This window comes from Heteronotia binoei, chromosome 3, assembly GCF_032191835.1.
Source record: "Heteronotia binoei isolate CCM8104 ecotype False Entrance Well chromosome 3, APGP_CSIRO_Hbin_v1, whole genome shotgun sequence".
In the NCBI taxonomy this organism is placed as follows: domain Eukaryota; kingdom Metazoa; phylum Chordata; class Lepidosauria; order Squamata; family Gekkonidae; genus Heteronotia; species Heteronotia binoei.
In genome coordinates, this window is record NC_083225.1 from 187654777 (window position 1) to 187674759 (window position 19983).

The 19983-nt window shown below is 49.9% G+C and overlaps 1 protein-coding gene across 1 annotated transcript in view; it reads left to right on the forward strand.

The window, feature by feature from the left end:
• Nucleotides 1-14547: 14547 nt before the first annotated feature.
• The window catches only part of LOC132569150 (unconventional myosin-VIIa-like), an 89377-nt gene continuing 83941 nt past the window's right edge, over nt 14548-19983 (forward strand). The window contains exon 1 of the mRNA XM_060235335.1: nt 14548-14622. Coding sequence (XP_060091318.1) covers nt 14548-14622 — 75 coding nt within the window. The remainder of the gene's footprint in view (nt 14623-19983) is intronic.

Genomic DNA, 19983 nt, shown 5'->3' on the forward strand with positions numbered 1-19983 from the left:
ACTCTGTGTCACATAAGAACATAAGAGAAGCTTTGTTGGATCAGGCCAATGGCCCATCCAGTCCAAAACTCTGTGTCACATAAGAACATAAGAGAAGCCATGTTGGATCAGGCCAATGGCCCATCCAGTCCAACACTCTGTGTCACACAGTGGCCAAAACCCAGGTGCCATCAGGAAGTCCACCAGCAAGGCTGTAAGAACATAAGGGAAGCCATGTTGGATCAGGCCAGTGGCCCATCCAGTCCAACACTCTGCGTCACACAGTGGCCAAAACGCAGGTGTCATCAGGAGGTCCACTAGCAAGGCTGTAAGAACATAAGGGAAGCCATGTTGGATCAGGCCAATGGCCCATCCAGTCCAACACTCTGTGTCACATAAGAACATAAGGGAAGCCATGTTGGATCAGGCCAGTGGCCCATCCAGTCCAACACTCTGTGTCACATAAGAACATAAGGGAAGCCATGTTGGATCAGGCCAGTGGCCCATCCAGTCCAACACTCTGTGTCACACAGTGGCCAAAACCCAGGTGTCATCAGGAAGTCCACCAGCAAGGCCATAAGAACATAAGGGAAGCCATGTTGGATCAGGCCAGTGGCCCATCCAGTCCAACACTCTGTGTCACATAAGAACATAAGGGAAGCCATGTTGGATCAGGCCAGTGGCCCATCCAGTCCAACACTCTGTGTCACATAAGAACATAAGAGAAGCCATGTTGGATCAGGCCAGTGGCCCATCCAGTCCAACACTCTGTGTCACATAAGAACATAAGGGAAGCCATGTTGGATCAGGCCAGTGGCCCATCCAGTCCAACACTCTGTGTCACACAGTGGCCAAAACCCAGGTGTCATCAGGAGGTCCACCAGCAGGGCTAGAACTCCAGAAACTCTCCCTTTTGAAGACGTCTGTTTGTAGCTGCCTCCACCTCCTGTGTCTGGGAATTCCATGAGTTAATCACCCTCTTGTATTGTGAGAAAGGGAGAAAAGTACTTATTCCTCTACCTGAGGCACAATCTTGTAAACCTCGATCATGTCACCCCTCAGTCTTCGTTTCTCCAAACTAAAGAGCCACAAGCAATTTAACCTTTCTTCATAGGAAAAGTGTTCCAACCCTTTAACTTGTCAAACTGTCCAGCAGCTACCAGGAGCTTTTAGTTCAACGCTATTGGATATATTTGGTTTTAAAACGTGAATTGGGTGGGGAAAAAAGGTTCACATTCAACAGCCATCGTAGAGAATGTGCAATACGCATAACCTTAAAGTGACGTTAGGAGTGTGTGAGGATTTCACACAATGACTGGTAAACAGTCCTGATGTAGACAATCCTCCAAGAACTTACAAGGCTCTTTTTTGTAAGCTCTTGGAGGATTGGCTACATCAGGGGGTGTGGCCTAATATGCAAAGGAGCTCCTGCTAGAATTCTACCCCTGCTGGTAAATATGCGTAGTGACATTAAGTAGAGAACATGCACAATGACCGGGCAAGTCCAGCACACACACACCCCTCCCTGAGTATCATTTGGGAACTGCAAATTGAACGCATGGTATGCAAACTCCCTTGTTTATGCTGTTCTTCTCCACAGCAGCCGGTCAGTCTGCACAATAGCTGGTGTTTATGCAACATTCTCCGTTACATTAAAGGTAAAAGGAGGAGGAATGCAAAAACCCAATTCTAAAATGTACAGAGGACGGCAAACAAGGAGGGATTACGAGAGGGATCCTGAAATCATTCCAAAAGAACACAAGAAACTCGAAAGGAAGACGGTGAAAGGATGGAGCTAAACAAACCAGGGTTGCCAGTCTCCAGGTGGGGCCTGGAGATCTCCAATTTTTACAACTGATCTTGAGCTGGCAGAGATCCCCTGGAGGAGGAGGAGACTGATGATGATGATGATGATGATGATATTGGATTTATGTCCTGCCCTATACTCTGAATCTCAGAGTCTTAGAGTGGCTCACAACCTCCTTTACCTTCCCCCCTCCACAACAGACACCCTGTGAGGTGGGTGGGGCTGGAGAGGGCTCTCACAGCAGCTGCCTTTTCAAGGACAGAGTCTCAGAGAGGCCTACAATCTCCTTTACCTTCCTCCCCCACAACAGACACCCTGTGAGGTGGGTGGGGCTGAGGGAGCTCTTGCAGCAGCCGCCCTTTCAAGGACAACTCCCACAAGTGTCATGAGCCCTGACGAGGAGGAGCTGGAAGGGTTAACAGACCTAGAAGAGTTGCCAGCCAGTTCCTCAGCTGAACAAACAGCAGCTGACCCATCAATCACTCTCCAGGCACCAGTGTCAGCTGTTGATGATCAATCTCCTCCAAGCTCTCCTCCTCCCATCTCAAGAGTTCGAAGCAGGCTCCGGAAAGAACTTTCAGAGCAAAGACATGAGGCATGCCGATGCTCCAGATCTCTCAGCCCTGAGTTCTAGCAGAGTCACTGCTACTCATGGAGCAGGCTGACTGAGACTCCCATATAGCTCCCACCCAGGACCCAGTAACCTTGTGGAAGCAACAAGTCTATTCTCTGGCTTGCATCCACACTCCTTCCTGATCCTGACCTCTTGATTTCCTTGGCACACTGACCTTGTGGCTTTTGGACATTGACTTCTGATTCCAGTTTGTGATTCTGCATTGGCTCCTGCTTGACTTCCTGGATTTTGACCTTGGACTGGCTTTGGACTCCTGCCTGCCTGCACCCTGAGAACATGACAGAGAGAGCTATTGCTGACCCATGGCCATTCCAGCAGTCGCAGGTGGAGGAGTGGGGAATCAAACCCGGTTCTCTCAGATAAGAGAGCTCTGGCTGACCCAAGGCCATTCCAGCAGTCGCAGGTGGAGGAGTGGGGAATCAAACCCGGTTCTCTCAGATAAGAGAGCTCTGGCTGCCCCAAGGCCATTCCAGCAGTCTCAGGTGGAGGAGTGGGGAATCAAACCCGGTTCTCTCAGATAAGAGAGCTCTGGCTGACCCAAGGCCATTCCAGCAGCTGCAAGTGGAGGAGTGGGGAATCAAACCCGGTTCTCCCAGATAAGAGAGCTCTGGCTGCCCCAAGGCCATTCCAGCAGTCGCAGGTGGAGGAGTGGGGAATCAAACCCGGTTCTCTCAGATAAGAGAGCTCTGGCTGACCCAAGGCCATTCCAGCAGCTGCAAGTGGAGGAGTGGGGAATCAAACCCGGTTCTCCCAGAGAAGAGAGCTATGGCTGACCCAAGGCCATTCCAGCAGTCACAGGTGGAGGAGTGGGGAATCAAACCCGGTTCTCCCAGATAAGAGTCCACACACTTAACCTCTACACCAAACAAGGTCATTCTTGTCTACTCAGACTGGCAGCCACTCTCCAGGGTCTCAGGAAGAGATCTTTCCCATCATTTACTCCCTGTGTACCCTTTTAACTGGAGGTGCCGGGGATCGAACCTGGGACCTTCTGCATGCCAAGCAGATGCTCTGTCACTGAGACACCAGTCCCTTGTGGTCAGTGCGTTTGGACTGCTCTCATAGGAGTTGTCCTTGAAAGGGCAGCCGTTGCTAGAGCTCTCTCAACCCCACCTACCTCACAGGGTGTCTGTTGTGGGGGAAGAAGGTAAAGGAGATTGTGACCGCTCTGAGACTCTGATATTCAAAGTATAAGCCAGGATATAAATCCAATTATTTCTTCTTCTTCTTCTTCTCCTCCTCCTCTTCCTTCTTGCCAGACCCAGGGTCTGATTTAGTATAAGGCAGTTTGGCATATTGGTAGATTGTGTGTAAAATGGACATGCGGAATCCCCTGGGTGGACAGAAATTGCTGCCCCTCATTGGTGGAACCAACTCCCTGAGGAGGTCAGAGCCTTGCGGGACCTTGCCCAGTTCCACAACGCCTGCGAGACGACACTGTTTCAGTTAGAGTTTAACTGAAATGCTGACCACCACCAAGATCCATGGACGCTAAGATCACTGACCGCCATCTGAAATCTGTATCGAAATTAGCACCAAATTATTATTTTTTTAACTGTTTGAAGTTTTTAATGTAAATGTTTTTATTGTAAGTTATGTACTGTGAGCTGCCCTGGCTGCTTTGGTGGGGAGAAAGAAAGAAAGAAAGAAAGAAAGAAAGAAAGAAAGAAAGAAAGAAAGAAAGAAAGAAAGAAAGAAAGAAAGAAAGAAAGAAAGAAAGAAAGAAAGAAAGAAAGATGGGTGCAGGGGATGCTTCTGCTTCTCTCCTCAGCTCGCCTTCATCTCTTAAGCCGAAAGACGCAAGGAGGTTTGGGGACCAATTTCTCGACTGTCCTCCTTCCAGTCAGATTGAGCAACCATGCAGCTGACGAAGCCCTCAGGAAATGACTTTGCGGGGATGGAAAAAAAAGAAACGGGAGGCGAGAGAGTTATCGGGACTTCCTCTGTGGAAACTTTGCAATCGGCTTTTGAACTCTGGCATGAAAGTGGTTAATCGCAAAACAGGATTCTACACACACACTCCCCCCAGCCCTAAAGCAAATGCTTATTTCCACCTGCAAATGCTTATTTCCACCTGCAAGTTAGCAAATGTCGGGGGCCAAAGGGATGGGGTTCCACTTAACCTGACGGCCTCTAGTTGCTGACCCTTTTAACAGAGCGGTGCTCCTTTTCCCCCCACAGTGCAAAGCTAATTAACAAAGAGCTGGAAGTGAAAGCCTGCCTTCCAATTCACGACTCCGGCTCTTCTTCCATGATTCTGCACACAAGGCCGGTGGGTGGGAGTAGGCAAAGTAGGCAGTCACCTAGGGCGCCACCTGGCCTAGGGGGCGCTACTGGGTGCCCCCTCCCTGACGCATGACTTCCTGACCGCTGTCCCCTTGTCCTCTCCCAGCACCAAGCTGCCTCTCCCCGATGTGTGACTTGGCCTCCCACCTCATCCTGTCCTGCCACCCTCTTTCCTGGCGTGGCCGGCAAGCACTTACTCTCACGATTTTCTTATCACATCACATTTAAAAAAAAAAACATTAAAATTAAAAATCAGTAAATTAAAAATGTGAAAAAGTTTCAAGTTTGGCACTCTTCGGCTTCCCTATATTTTTTAATAATGGGGGGGGGGGGCCGCTAGTGGGTGATTCGCCTAGGGCGCCAGAAAGCCTAGTGCCGGCTCTGACTGCACAGTGCTGGATTAAACTCTCTGGAGGCCCCTAGGCAGTCGAAATCTTGGGGGGCCCCTCACAAATTATCTCAGAGTCTGAGCGCCTGCTTCACCGCCCATGGCGCCTGCTGCAGCCTGCAGACACCTTCTTAAAAGCCCCTTTAACTAAGCTGCAGGGGAGAGGCAGAGAGAGGCAAACTTGGCGACAACACCAGCAGCAGCCGCACCAGGCTGGTCGGGCAAAGAGCAGTTCAGTTGCTGGCTGTGTGTGCAGGCTGGAAAGGCTGCAAGCAGGGGGGAAACCGGGGTGGGGAGCCAGCCCAGGGCCCCTAAAGGTGTGGGGGCCCATAGGCCAGTGCCTATTTGGCCTAATTGTTAATCCAGCTCTGATACTTCACTACGAAGATGGCTTTTATCTGCCTCTCCCAGCCTCCCCCCTCTCTTTACCTGCTCCCTCGTCTAAATCAGAGGTGTCGAACTCATTTGTTACAAGGGCCGGATCTGACATAAATTAGACCTTGTCGGGCCGGGCCGTGTATGTCATAAAATGTAATGCCAGGTAGCAGAGATATAAACTTTGTAAAGGACACAGACAAACACAATTCAAGATTTTAAAAAACTTAATAAAACATGCTTAAAACATTAGCACTCGTTAGTCTTAAAGGTGCTTTCTTTGTATCTCTCTCATGGGATCCAGGGAACTTGGCAAAGGAAACTCTGGCTCTTTTCTTCCTTCCCCGGGGGACCAGGAGGGGAAGGAACCTCAGCCAATAGAAAGAAGAGAGGCTTGGCTCAGAAGTTCTGCTGTGCTATTGAGAGAGTCTGGCAAAGCAAGCTCTTCCTCCCCAAGGGAGGCGCCTCAGCCGATGGAGAAAACAGAGGTTTTGCTCTGTAGCTCCTGTGCGATTGAGCAAGCCTTGCAAAGCAAGCTATGATGCAGAAGGAAGCAAGAGAGAGGGAGAAGGAAGCAGATGACAGCCTGTTGCTCGGGGGCCTGATAGGAGCCCTCTGGGGGCCTGTTTTGGCTCCTGTGCCGCATGTTTGATACCCCTGGGCTAGATGGCCATCTGACAGCAATGAAGATCCTGTGAATTTTGGGGGAGGTGTTTGTGACTTTCCTGCATTGTGCAGGGGGTTGGACTAGATGACCCTAGAGGTCCCTTCCAACTCTGATTCTATGATCCCTGCCCTAGACAATTAACTAGTTTGCCTAGTGGCAGGGCTGGTCCTGCCCCCCCACCCCGCTTAATCATCAGGCTTGCCATTTAGAGACACCAGATGCAGCGTCATTATGTGGACCAAGGTGCCTCTGGGCTTGCACAGAGTTCGAAGCGACTGCAGTCAATCTCTGTGGAAAGAGCAGGGCTTTCTGCCAGGGCTGGGGAAGCGTTCTCTGAAGCCCAGCATTTCTCCTTTTTTTTAAAAAAAAAAAAACCACCAAACTTTGCATCTGTCATGAACACATTTCTGAGTCACTCGCCGCTGATCCCGAGACAGCTGCCTTATCTCTAGCGAAGCTACCGGTCCTGATTGGCTGTCGAAAGCTTTCTCAAACGTTGGCTATAATCTACCTTTGAGAATGTGCAGATTCATCAGGCTGGGCCGGTTAATAGTTCTGGTGCATTTCTCCAGAGAAAGAAGCAAAGCACTAATGGAATGGAAGGACGGGATCCGACCCATTGTTTCCTACACACATTGTGCCTGCTGAAAAACACTTCCACATGTGTTTGTAGAATCATAGACTTGGAATGGACTGCCAGGGTCATCTAGCCCAACCCCCTGCATAATGCAGGAAACTCACAAACACCTCCCCCTAAATTCACAGGATCTTCATTGCTGTCAGAGGGTCATCTAGCCTCTGTTTAAAAACCTCCAAGGAAGCCTGTTCCACCGAGGAACCGCTCTTGTCAGGAAGTTCTTCCTAATGTTCAGCCGGGAACTCTTTTGATTTCATTTCAACCCATTGGTTCTGGTCCTACCTTCCGGGGCCACAGAAAACGATTCCACACCATCCTCTATAGGGCAGCCTTTTAAGTCCTTGAAGATGGTGATCCTATCACCTCTCAGCCGCCTCCTCTCCAGGCTCATCATGCCCAGCTCCTTCAGCCTTTCTTCATAGGACTTGATTTTCAGACCCCTCACCATCTTCGTCGCCCTCCTCTGGACCCGTTCCAGCTTGTCTGTATCCTTCTTAAAAGTGTGTGTGTTTTCATTTCTATATTTTAAGATGGAGGGCTGAGTTTGAAAACAAAGCATTGGGCCTTTTACTAGCTTTTTTTTTTTTTTTTTTTCAGAAATCGTAGGCTGTCTGGTACCACTAACCCCAGAATCAGTATTATTAAATATTTGGCCGGACACTTTTTCCACCCCATTGCACAGAGAGCTTATTTCATTTTTGCTACTTGCTGGTAAAATTCTGTTAGTTCAGAAATGGAAAAAGAGCAGTATTCCTATATAGGAATGGTTTGTGAAAGCTGGTTTCAGGTAGCTGGCTCGAGGTTGACTCAGCCTTCCATCCTTCGGAGGTCGGTCAAATGAGTACCCAGCTTGCTGGGGAGAAAGTATAGATGACTGGGGAAGGCAATGGCAATCTTGGCAGAAGCTGGGCTCAGGTAGCCAGCTCCAGGTTGACTCGGCCTTCCATCCTTCCGAGGTCGGTCAAATGAGCTGCCAGCTTGCTGGGGGTAAAGCGTAAATGACTGGAGAAGGCAATGGCAAACCACCCTGTAAAAAGTCTGCTGTGAAAATGTTGTGAAAGCAAGGTCACTCCAGAGTCGGAAACGACTGGTGCTTGCACAGGGGACTACCTTTACCTTTACCTTTTATGTGAAAGTTAGAGAGCTGTTGGTGCAAGACAAATTATCTACACAACTTTTAATGATGGAATCTCCAAATTACAAAAATAACTTCATAGAGAAATGGTTTCTTTATCTTGAATATGTAAAATCAGTTACCTCTGCAGATGAGGTAATATCCCCAGAATTGTTGAACTTTATTGTTTTGTAACTTACGGCTGGTTTGATTCAAACCTTCATTGTACGGCTGTACTGCGGAAAGACTCCTGTATACGATCTTTAAGCTTTTCTTTGTAACGTATTTTTTTGTATTTTTGTTATAATAAAATTGATTTTAAAAAAAGAAAGAAAACACAAACCTAGGGTGCTTGGATGCCTGAAGCAGAAAAAACCCACAATTTCCCTGCCCTTTAGAGATGATCTAATCTTGACCTGTGGCGCAGAGTGGTAAGGCTGCAGTACTGCAGTCGGAGCCCTCTGCTCACGACCTGAGTTCAATCCCAGCGGAAGCTGGTTCAGGTAGCTGGCTCCAGGTTGACTCAGCCTTCCATCCTTCTGAGGTTGGTCAAATGAGTCCCCAGCTTGCTGGGGGGGAACTGTAGGTGACTGGGGAAGGCAATGGCAAACCACCTTGTAAAAAGCCTGCCGTGAAAATGTTGTGATAGCAACGTCACCTCAGAGTCAAAAACGACTACCTTTGCACAGGGGACTACCTTTACCTTTTTAATCACGCCGAGGAGTTTTCCTGTTTTTGCTTTGAACAGCAGCAAAACAACAGCAGCAAGTGCATAACCTGTTCGGACCTGGAAAATCCAGATTCAAATCCCTGCTTGGCTTTGGAGAACTCACTGAGTGACGTTGCTGCTGGTTGTTATCTGCCAAGCCTACATCCCAGGGTTGTTGTGGGGCAAAATGGGAAGAGGGCCAGACCTGTGTGTCGCCCTGAGCTCCCCGGGGAAATGGCAGCACAAAAATGAGAGACGGCGCAAAGCCTTTTTAATGCTAGCCTCCTCAAGGATCACAAAACAAGGAGCATGTAATTCAGGCTGTACCATGATCTAGAGCCAGGGGTGTCGAACTCATTTGTTATGAGGGCCGAATCTGACAAAAATGTGATCTTGTTGGGCTGGGCTAAGTCGGGTAGGGCCATGTGTGTACCTAATTCAGATCAGATAGCAAAGATAACCCTCACAGGGTGTCTGTTGTGGGTGAGGAAGATAAAGGAGATTGTGAGCCGCTCTTTGGAGTGGAGGGCGGGATATAAATCCAATGTCTTCATCTACCTCACAGGGTGTCTGTTGTGGGTGAGGAAGATAAAGGAGATTGTGAGCCGCTCTCTTTGGAGTTGAGGGTGGGATATAAATCCAATATCTTCATCTACCTCACAGGGTGTCTGTTGTGGGTGAGGAAGATAAAGGAGATTGTGAGCCGCTCTCTTTGGAGTTGAGGGTGGGATATAAATCCAATATCTTCATCTACCTCACAGGGTGTCTGTTGTGGGGGAGGAAGATAAAGGAGATTGTGAGCCCTCTGAGATTCGGAGTGGAGGGCATTATATAAATCTAATATCTTCATCTACCTCACAGGGTGTCTGTTGTGGGGGAGGAAGGGAAAGGAGATTGTGAGCCGCTCTGAGACTCTTTGGAGTGGAGGGCGGGATATAAATCCAGTATCTTCATCAACCTCACAGGGTGTCTGTTGTGGGTGAGGAAGATAAAGGAGATGGTGAGCCGCTCTGAGATTCAGAGTGGAGGGCAGTATATAAATCCAATGTCTTCTTCTTACATTGTAATATATAATGAAATAACTATACAACTCACGGCCCGGTTGCTAACAGGCCACAATTCGGTACCGGTCCACGGCCCATGGGTTGGGGACCCTTGCCCTTACAGGATCATCATGGGATTTTGCGGTGATGGAAAGCGTAATCAAGTCACAATTTAATGTAATTGATTTTATATATATATATATATATATATATATATATATATATATATATATATATATATATATATATATATATATATATATATATATACATATATATATGATTTTATGTATCAGATGTAACTGATTTTACTGTTGAACATCGCCCTGAGCCTGGCGCTGGCCAGGATAGGGGGATTCATCAAATATAATAAATAATAACAATTAATAGGAAGCAGAGAGTGAGTATAAATGGGCAGTCTTCACAGTGGAAGACGGTAAGCAGTGGGGTGCCGCAGGGCTCAGTACTGGGTCCCATGCTCTTTAATTTGTTCATAAATGATTTGGAGTTGGGAGTGAGCAGTGAAGTGGCTAAGTTTGCAGAACACTAAATTGTTCAGGGTGGTGAGAACCAGAGAGGATTGTGAGGCACTCCAAAGGGATCTGTTGAGGCTGGGTGAGTGGGCGTCAACGTGGCAGATGAGGTTCAATGTGGCCAAGTGCGAAGTAATGCACATTGGGGCCAAAAATCTCAGCTACAAATACAAGTTGATGGGGGGTGAACTGGCAGAGACTGAACAAGAGGTCGCTGTAGATAACTCACTGAAAATATCAAAACAGTGTGCGATCGCAATAAAAAAGGCCAACACCATGCTGGGAATTATTAGGAAGGGAATTGAAAACAAATCAGCCAGTATCATAATGCCCCTGTATAAATCGATGGTGCGGTCTCATTTGGAATACTGTGTACAATTCTGGTCACCGCACCTCAAAAAGGGTATTATAGCATTGGAAAAAGTCCAGAAAAGGGCAACTAGAATGATTCAAGGGTTGGAACACTTTCCCTATGAAGAAAGGTTAAAACGCTTGGGGCTCTTTAGCTTGGAGAAGGGGTGACATGAGAGAGGTTTACAAGATTATGCATGGGATGGAGAAAGTAGAGAAAGAAGTCCTTTTCTCCCTTTGTCACAATACAAGAACTCGTGGGCATTCAATTAAATTGCTGCGTAGTCGGGTTAGAACAGATAAAAGGAAGTCCTTCTTCACCCAAAGGGTGATTAACATGTGGAATTCACTGCCACAAGAGGTGGTGGTGGCTACAAGCATAGCCAGCTTCAAGAGCGGTTTGGATACAAATATGGAGCAGAGGTCCATCAGTGACTATTAGCCACAGCATATTATTGGAACTTTCTGGGGAAGTGATGCTCTGTATTCTTGGGGCTTGGGGGTGGGGGCAAAGTGGAAGGGCTTCTAGCCCCACTTGCTAGCCTCCTCAAGGATCTCTTCTTTTTTGGCCACTGTGTGACACAGAGTGTTGGACTGGATGGGCCATTGGCCTGATCCAACATGGCTTCTCTTATGTTCTTATGTGACACAGAGTGTTGGACTGGATGGGCCACTGGCCTGATCCAACATGGCTTCTCTTATGTTCTTATGTGACACAGAGTGTTGGACTGGATGGGCCACTGGCCTGATCCAACATGGCTTCTCTTATGTTCTTATGTGACCCAGAGTGTTGAACTGAATGGGCCATTGACTTGATCCAACATGGCTTCTCTTATGTTCTTATGTGACTCAGGGTATTGGACTGGATCTGCCACTGGCCTGGTCCAACATGGCTTCTCTTATGTTCTTATGTGACATAGAGTGTTGGACTGGATGGGCCACTGGCCTGATCCAACATGGCTTCTTTTATGTTCTTATGTGACCCAGAGTGTTGAACTGAATGGGCCATTGGCTTGATCCAACATGGCTGCTCTTATGTTCTTAATGTGACTCAGAGTGTTGGACTGGATAGGCCTCTGGCCTGGTCCAACATGGCTTCTCTTATGTTCTTATGTGACCCAGAGTGTTGAACTGAATGAGCCATTGGCTTGATCCAACATGGCTGCTCTTATGTTCTTATGTGACTCAGAGTGTTGGACTGGATAGGCCTCTGGCCTGGTCCAACATGGCTTCTCTTATGTTCTTATGTGACACAGAGTGTTGGACTGGATGGGCCACTGGCCTGATCCAACATGGCTTCTCTTATGTTCTTATGTGACCCAGAGTGTTGAACTGGATGGGCCACTGGCCTGATCCAACATGGCTTCTCTTATGTTCTTATGTGACCCAGAGTGTTGAACTGGATGGGCCATTGGCTTGATCCAACATGGCTGCTCTTATGTTCTTAATGTGACTCAGAGTGTTGGACTGGATAGGCCTCTGGCCTGATCCAACATGGCTTCTCTTATGTTCTTATGTGACCCAGAGTGTTGAACTGAATGGGCCATTGGCTTGATCCAACATGGCTGCTCTTATGTTCTTATGTGACTCAGAGTGTTGGACTGGATAGGCCTCTGGCCTGATCCAACATGGCTTCTCTTATGTTCTTATGTGACATAGAGTGTTGGACTGGATGGGCCACTGGCCTGATCCAACATGGCTTCTCTTATGTTCTTATGTGACCCAGAGTGTTGAACTGAATGGGCCATTGGCTTGATCCAAGATGGCTTCAATTATGTTCTTATGTTCTTAATGATAACTGATTTATGGTGACCCCCCCCCAAGGGTTTTCAAGGTGAGAGGCTAACAGAGGTGGCTTGCCATTGCCTGTCTCTGCATAACAACTCTGGACTTCCTTGGAGGTCCCCCATTCACAGAGTAGCCAGGGCCATCCCAACTTAAGTTCCCAGATATGATCAGCTGGGGTAGACCCTGCTTAGTTTCCTAGATGTGAGGAAGTCGGGTCAGCCTAGGCCAGGGGTGGCCAAATGTGCTACATTTAAAAGCCACATGCAGGACCGGATCTACATGGTTTTTGAGGGGGGGGGAATTAAAAATGACGCCCCTTATGAGCCCATTCTATCTTATGGGCCCATAGATAGAATGGACTCCATCCCCAATTTGGTGCCCCCCACATCTGGTGGGGCCCAGGGCAAGCACCCTCCTCTGCCCCCCCCCCCCCCAAGATCCGGCCCTGGCCACATGGAATAAACATCAGAACAAATATTGAGAGCTGCAAGACATGAACGTCAGATGTAGGTAGCTACGTAGGTAGCTAGGAGGGAAGGGAGGAGGAGGAGGAGAAGAAGATGAAGAAGGTGATGATGATGAAGAATTGCAGATTTATACCCCGCCGTTCTCCCTGAATCAGAGACTCAGAGCGGCTTACAATCGTCTATATCTTCTCCCCCGACAACAGACACTCTGTGAGGTGGGTGGGGCTGAGAGGGCTCTCACAGCAGCTGCCCTTTCAAGGACAACTGTGTGAGAGCTATGGCTGACCCAAGGCTATTCCAGCAGCTGCAAGTGGAGGAGTGGGGAATCAAACCCGCTTCTCCCAGAGAAGAGTCCGCACACTTAACCACACAACAAACTGGCTCTCTATGATGATGATTGATGATGATATTGGATTTATGTTCCGCCCTATACTCTGAATCTCAGAGTCTCTGAATCTCAGAGGTGACTCCTCTGCCTTCCCCTCCCTACCTCCTCCTCCTTCCAATCTCCTCTACCTTCCCCTTCTCCTGGACACCCTGTGAGGTAGGTGGGGCTGAGAGAGCTTTTTTCAGCAGATGCCTTTCAAGGACAGCTCCTTGAATCCAACCCAGTTCTACCAGATAAGAGTCCACGCACAACCACTACACCAAACGAAAGGAAGGGAAATAAATGGGGGACAGAGAGGTGGAAAGAAAGCAACCTTAATTTTAAATGCATTTTCCAAACTGCCAGCTGGCTTGGCTTGGAGAAGTTATTTAAAGAGACAAAGGCCTTCTCCATGCCAGCCAACAGGGCCGGTGGGGACTTTGAGAACTACACAATACAAGTGAAAGAGTCACATGTGGCTCCAGAGCCACAGTTTGGCTGCTCCTCGGCCAGGCTATCTAGGTAACCGGGGACTTGTAAGCAAATGGTGGGTTCTCCTTCTTTGGAGGTTTTTCAACAGAGGCTAGATGGCCCTTTGGCAGCAATGAAGATCCTGTGAATTTAAGGGGAGGGATTTGTGAGTTTCCTGCGTTGTGCAGGGGGTTGGACTAGATGACCCTGGAGGTCCCTTCCAACTCTTTGATTCTATGAAGTCAGGATCCAGCCGCACACCTCCCTATGTGGACCCTCCCCCCCCCCCGCCCTTCAACGTTAACCCCTTGGTTCCCGCTGTACCGGGAAGTTCGACGGCCTTTAAACGATATTGTTGTTGCAAAGAGCGGCGCGCTTGCATGTTTGCGCTTTGCAAGACCGCGAGGTAGGCGTGGTGTTTTCTTTTCTTGGGGGGGGGGGGGAAGGTTACATTTGCGTGAGTATTTTTTCTCTTCTTTTAAAAAGCAGAGTTTCCCGGCTTCCTGGCTCCGAAACAGTTGGAAGGCTTGCAAAATAATAATAATAATACAGCGTGGACGCCTGCTAACGGGAGAGCTGGCGAAGCCAAGGGGAGCGGGCGAGCAGGCTGGTTTTGCTATCTCCGGCCGAGAGGCGGCCTCTTCCCCGCCGAGAGAGAGACAAGAGCGAGTTGTGTCGCCGGAGACAGACCCGCTTCTGTGATCCGGAGGGGCGGTGCGGGGGGGGGGGGGGGCGCTGAATGGCAATTGTGCAATTGACCAGGCGGAGAAGGAGGCGGCGGCGGCGGTGGAAGAGGGCTTCTTAGACCTGCCCCCTTTTTCCCCCAGCAGGCAGGGCGCACGGCCGGCCGGCCCTGGTTGGTGATCGGATGCCTCGTCTCCGGGGCCGGAGGCGAGCGGGGCGCCTTCTTTAGCCGGCTTCTCCGGGCACGATGAGCGGCGGCGGCGAGGTGGTGTGCTCGGGCTGGCTACGCAAGTCTCCCCCCGAGAAGAAGTTAAGGAGATACGTGAGTCTTGGGGATTTATTTGGACGATGATTATGATTATTCTTGAGGATGGGGGGTAGTGATTCTTTTAAAGGGGAGGGGGAGATCTGGGGTGCCGAAGTGGTCGGGGGAGCGCAGAGGGGGGACGGAATCTGGGGTGGCAGCGTGTATTGGGGGCGCAGAGGGGGGAGATCTGGGGTAGCAACGTGTTGGGGGCGCAGAGGGGGGAAATCTGGGGGTGCCAAAGTGGTTTGGGGGCGAAGAGGGGGGAGATCTGGGGTGCCAAAGTGGTTTGGGGGCGCAGAAGGGGGAGATCTGGGGTGCCAACGTGTCTTGGGGGCGCAGAGGGGTGAGATTTGAGGACGCCAAATATTTGGAGGGGGGAGAGTGGGAAATCTGGGGTGCCAAAGTGGTTTGGGGGTGCAGAGGGGGGAGATCTGGGGTGCCAGCGTGTTTTGGGGGGCGCAGAAGGGGAGATCTGGGATGCCAAAGTGGTTTGGGGGCGGAGAGGGAGAAAATCTGGGGTGCCAAAGTGTTTGCGGTCGCAGCAGGGGGAGATCTGGGGTGCCAACATGTTTGGGGGCGCGGCGGGGGGAGATCTGGGGGTGTCAAAGTGTTTGGGGGCGGAGAGGGGGGGAATCTGGGGTGCCAAGGTCGGGGGCGGGGGACAGAAGGGTGCGGAACGACCAGGGCGACCCAAGGGGGGATATCCTCTTTCCTCCCTCCCCCCCCATAACACACCCTCGTCGTCCCCCCAGATTGTCCTTAGTTGAAGGTTACCTCGCGGTGAGCAGGCTTGCCGTGGGGGGGGGGGGGCGCTTGTCACTGGATCTCTTTGGCTCGAGCCCAATACAAAAGCAAGTGGATCGATCGGTCTCCGGCGTGTGTTTTTCCCCCTTTCCTTTTCTCCCCTCCCACCCCCCCCGCGCCGGATTTCTTACTATTAATAGTAGCGCCGTTTCGAAACCAAAAAGCTGGGGGGGGGGGTTTAGATTATTTTATGTTTGCCCCCCCCCCAGAGATGAGTTGGTTTGCTTTTTTTTTTTTTAAGGCGTGGTTTGCTGGCTTGGGCTGGGGAATGATCAGTCTGAGTAGCCCCATTGGGATCGACGTGGTTACTCCGGGGAAGGGGAGGCGAGCCGCAAGAAAGACGCGGGACCTCTCAGGATCGTGGCCCTGCCCAGCCGTTCGGGGCCCGCCTGCTTAAGTTTGCGCTCCCTCCGACTCTTAAGCCGGGTGGGGGTCGACGAGGAAAAGAGCTGAAACCTTCGCAAGCGCTGCTGATCTTCTCAGAGGAGTCTTTTCCCAGCCCGGGGGAGGCGCAAACTGGTTCGCGCCGATTCGCAATCCGGATCGAGGAAGCAGGAGAGAGAGGGCCGGTCTTCTAGTCTGTTGTTGATGATGCCGGAGCGACTCCGGGTCCGGGCGCGCAGGGAGGCGCGAACTGCCGATCTGGAATCCGGATCTTGGAGAGGAGGGGGGGGGGGCGTGGTGCTTGTCGATGGGGGGGGGCGCGAATCCGGTTCGAGGCAGGTGCAGGGGGCTGCCGACGTCTGGGGCTGGCAGCTTGGAGAATGCATTTAGTGGGGTGGGGGACGGCCGCTTTGCAAGGCGAGGGCGGCGCGGGGGCTGCAGGGCTCCGGCCCGGGGAGCGCTTCGATGCAAGGGGAGAAGAGGGGAGGGGAAGCGGCCTGCTTGCTCGTTCGCTCGCTCGCCGGCCCGGCCTGCTACAGGTGCCGGAGGGGAGTGGCCGGCGGGCGGCGGTGTTTGGGTGTCTGCTGGCGCCTGGCCGCCTCCTCCCTCCCCCTCTAGCGGCCTCGCCTAGCACTGCACCCCGCCGAAGCCTGGGGAGAAGAAGAAGAAGATGATATTGGATTTATATCCCGTCCTCCACTCCGAATCTCAGAGTCTCAGAGCGGCTCCCAATCTCCTTTATCTCCCTCCCCCACAACAGACACCCTGTGAGGTGGGTGGGGCTGAGAGGGCTCTCACAGCAGCTGCCCTTTCAAGGACAACCTCTGCCAGAGCTATGGCTGACCCAAGGCCGTTCCAGCAGGTGCAAGTGGAGGAGTGGGGAATCAAACCCGGTTCTACCAGATAAGAGTCCGCACACTTAACCACTACACCAAACTGCCTCTCTACACTTAACCACTACACCAAACTGGAGCCCGGGAACGTTATGAAGCCTGCGTTGGATCAGGCCAGCAGCCCACCCAGCCCAACATGCTGTGTCACATGGTGGCCAAAACCCAGATGGCATCAGGAGGCCAGCCAGTGGGGCCAGGACTCCCGAAGCCTTCCCAGTGTGACTCCTTAAAGCACCAAGAATACATAAGATAAAAGGTAAAGGTAGCCCCTGTGCAAGCACCGGTCGTTTCCGACTCTGGGGTGACGTTGCTTTCACAACGGCAGACTTTTTGCCATTGCCTTCCCCAGTCATCTACACTCCCCCCCCCCCCCCCTTCCAGCAAGCTGGGGACTCATTTGACAGACCTCGGAAGGATGGAAGGCTGAGTCAACCTCCAGCCGGCTACCTGAAAACCCAGCTACCGGGGATGGAACCCAGGTCGTGAGCAGAGTTTGGGACTGCAGTGCTGCAGCTTTAACGCTCTGCGCCACGGGGCTCTTTCTTTCAGCGTAAGAACCACATAGAATAAACATCAGATGTTTGAGAGGCACAAAACATGAATGTCAGAGGAAGGAAGGAAGGAAGGAAGGAAGGAAGGAAGGAAGGAAGGAAGGAAGGAAGGAAGGAAGGAAATAGACGGGTGAGGAAGGAGGGAGGGAGATGTAGAAAGAAAGGAACTTTAAATGCATTCTCCAAGCTGCCAGCTGGCTTGACTTGGAGAAGGGATTTAAAGAGACCAATGCCTTCTTCAAGCCGGCCAACGGGGCAGGGGGCTTTGAGAGTCACGCAATACATGTGAAAGAAGATATTGGATTTATATCCCGCCCTCCGCTCCGAAGAGTCTCAGAGTGGCTCACAATCTCCTTTACCTTCCTCCCCCACAACAGACACCTGTGAGGTGGTGGGGCTGAGAGGGCTCTCACAGCAGCTGCCCTTTCAAGGACAACTCCTACAACAGCTATGGCTGACCCAAGGTCATTCCAGCAGGTGCAAGTGGAGGAGTGGGGAATCAAACCTGGTTCTCCCAGATAAGAGTCCGCACACTTAACCACTACACCAAACTGGCTCTCCGAGCCACAGTTTGGCCACCCTGGTCTAGGCTGATCCTGCATTGAGCAGGAGGGTGGACTAGATGGCCTGTGTGGCCCCTTCCAGCTCTGGGATTCTATGATCTACACGAAGGCACATGAAGCTGACATACCAAATCTGCCATCGGTCCATCAAAGTCGTTATTGTCTTTTCAGACTGGCAGCTGCTCTCCAGGGTCCCAGGTAGCTACATCAGCTCCTACCTCATCCTTTTAACTGGAGATGCCGGGGATTGAACCTGGGACTTCTACATGGCAAACAGATGCTCCACCACTGAGCCACCATCCCTCCCCTTAACATAAAGCTGCCTTATACTGAATCAGACCCTTCTCCATCAAGGTTGTTGTCGTTGGGTGTTTTTACATTCAGTGTGATCCAGAGTTTTAGAGTCTTCAAATCGCCTGCCACCGTTCCGCTTTAATTATTTTCCTTTTACATTTGTGGATTTGCTGCGCTCATTTTGCATAGCCAAACGTCTATATTTCCCGCTGACAGCGTTTCAGATTGGGGGGCGGGGTCTCTGATCAGAGGGCAGATGGAATACCAGTGCTTAGTTAAATGTTTATGATTGCTTGGAAATCATGTCAACACTGCAAAACCATACAAATTTAAATTACAAGATGAGGCAAGCAATGATACGTAAAAATTTCAAGTGCTGTCAGTTCTCATGCAAATTACTGCACCTTGTGGCTTTTGGAGGAGTCTTTTAAAACGCATGAAAACTTCTACAATACAAGTTTGAGACACCTGTAGAGAAATGACTGGATCAAAACTAGTTTCGAGAAAAATGTCGCAGCAGCGCTGGAACTCATCTCACCAAAACAAATGTAGATGCTTTGGGCAGCGACGATGCAAAACAGTTATGAGAACATTAGGTAACGTAAAAGGTAAGTTTCCAATGCGGTGATAGAGAGTCACAAACAGTCAGTGTAAAAACACCTGTTATCTCAGACTGGCAGCATTTCTCCAGGGTCTCAGCAGAGGACGTTCCCACCGCCTCCTGCCTGATCCTTTCAGCTGGAGATGCCGGGGATTGAACCCGGGACCTTCTACATGCCAAGCAGAGGCTCTACCTCTTGTCCACAGGCCCTCCCTATCGGTTTCCTTTAAGGTGGAAAGTTACATTGCTTTTTGCTTTCCCACCTCCATGCACCCCAGACTGCTCTAAAAGCTTTCTGTCATGTGGAAGCAAGACCAGAGTTCTGATACGCCGCTACCCCGCACTTTTTTGCACTCCAGTAGATGATTTGGGGGAGGAGGGGAGCGAATTAGAAATCTGCTGGACTTTCTTTGAGCTGGTGGCTCCCATGACGGATGAATTCTTTGGGGTCTTGTGTTTTAACAATTTATTAATAACATATGGTTACAATACTTAATTGTCTCTTTTCTATACTAACCCATATGATATTTCAACCCCCCCTCCCTCCTATATTTGACTTCCCCGAAGTTATAATTTAATTTCAGTTATAAAGGTACCACTAACCAAGTTCAATATTTTTCTTTTCTCATTAATACTAAAAAATTGTCCAATGTCTTTTAACATTCCACTCTTTCTCCATATATCCTTTAAATTTCTTCCACTCCTTTTTGAATATATCTAAATCATAGTCTCTTAAGGTTTTCGTAATTTGTCCATCTCACTCCATGATAAAACTTCCACAATCCAATCCCATTTCTCTGGTATTTTTCCTGTTTCCACAGCTGCGCATACAATGTCCTAGCAGCTGAGAGCAAATACCAAATTAAAGTCCTGTCTTCCTTTGGAATTCTTTGGGATCAACCCATGTTCTCTCTAAGCTGCAGAGGCTTGAGAGCAAAAATTCAACTTGTGAGCTACTGGCATTCAAGTTGTGAGCGACTGCATAAATCTGTGAGCTAGCTCACGCTAATTCAGCTTAGAGCAGGGGTGTCAAACTCATTTGTTATGAGGGCCGGATCTGACATAAATGAGACCTTGTTGGGCCTGGGCTATGTCGGGTTGGGTCAAGCCATGTCAGGCCAGGCCATGTGTGTACCTAAGATTAGGTAGCAGAGATATAAATGTTATAAAGAACACAGGCAAACACAAAATATATATTTTCTGATAAACTTAAAACATGCTTAAAACGTTAGCACTCATTAGTCTTCAAGATGCTTTCTTTGTATTTCTTCCATGGTATCCAGGGA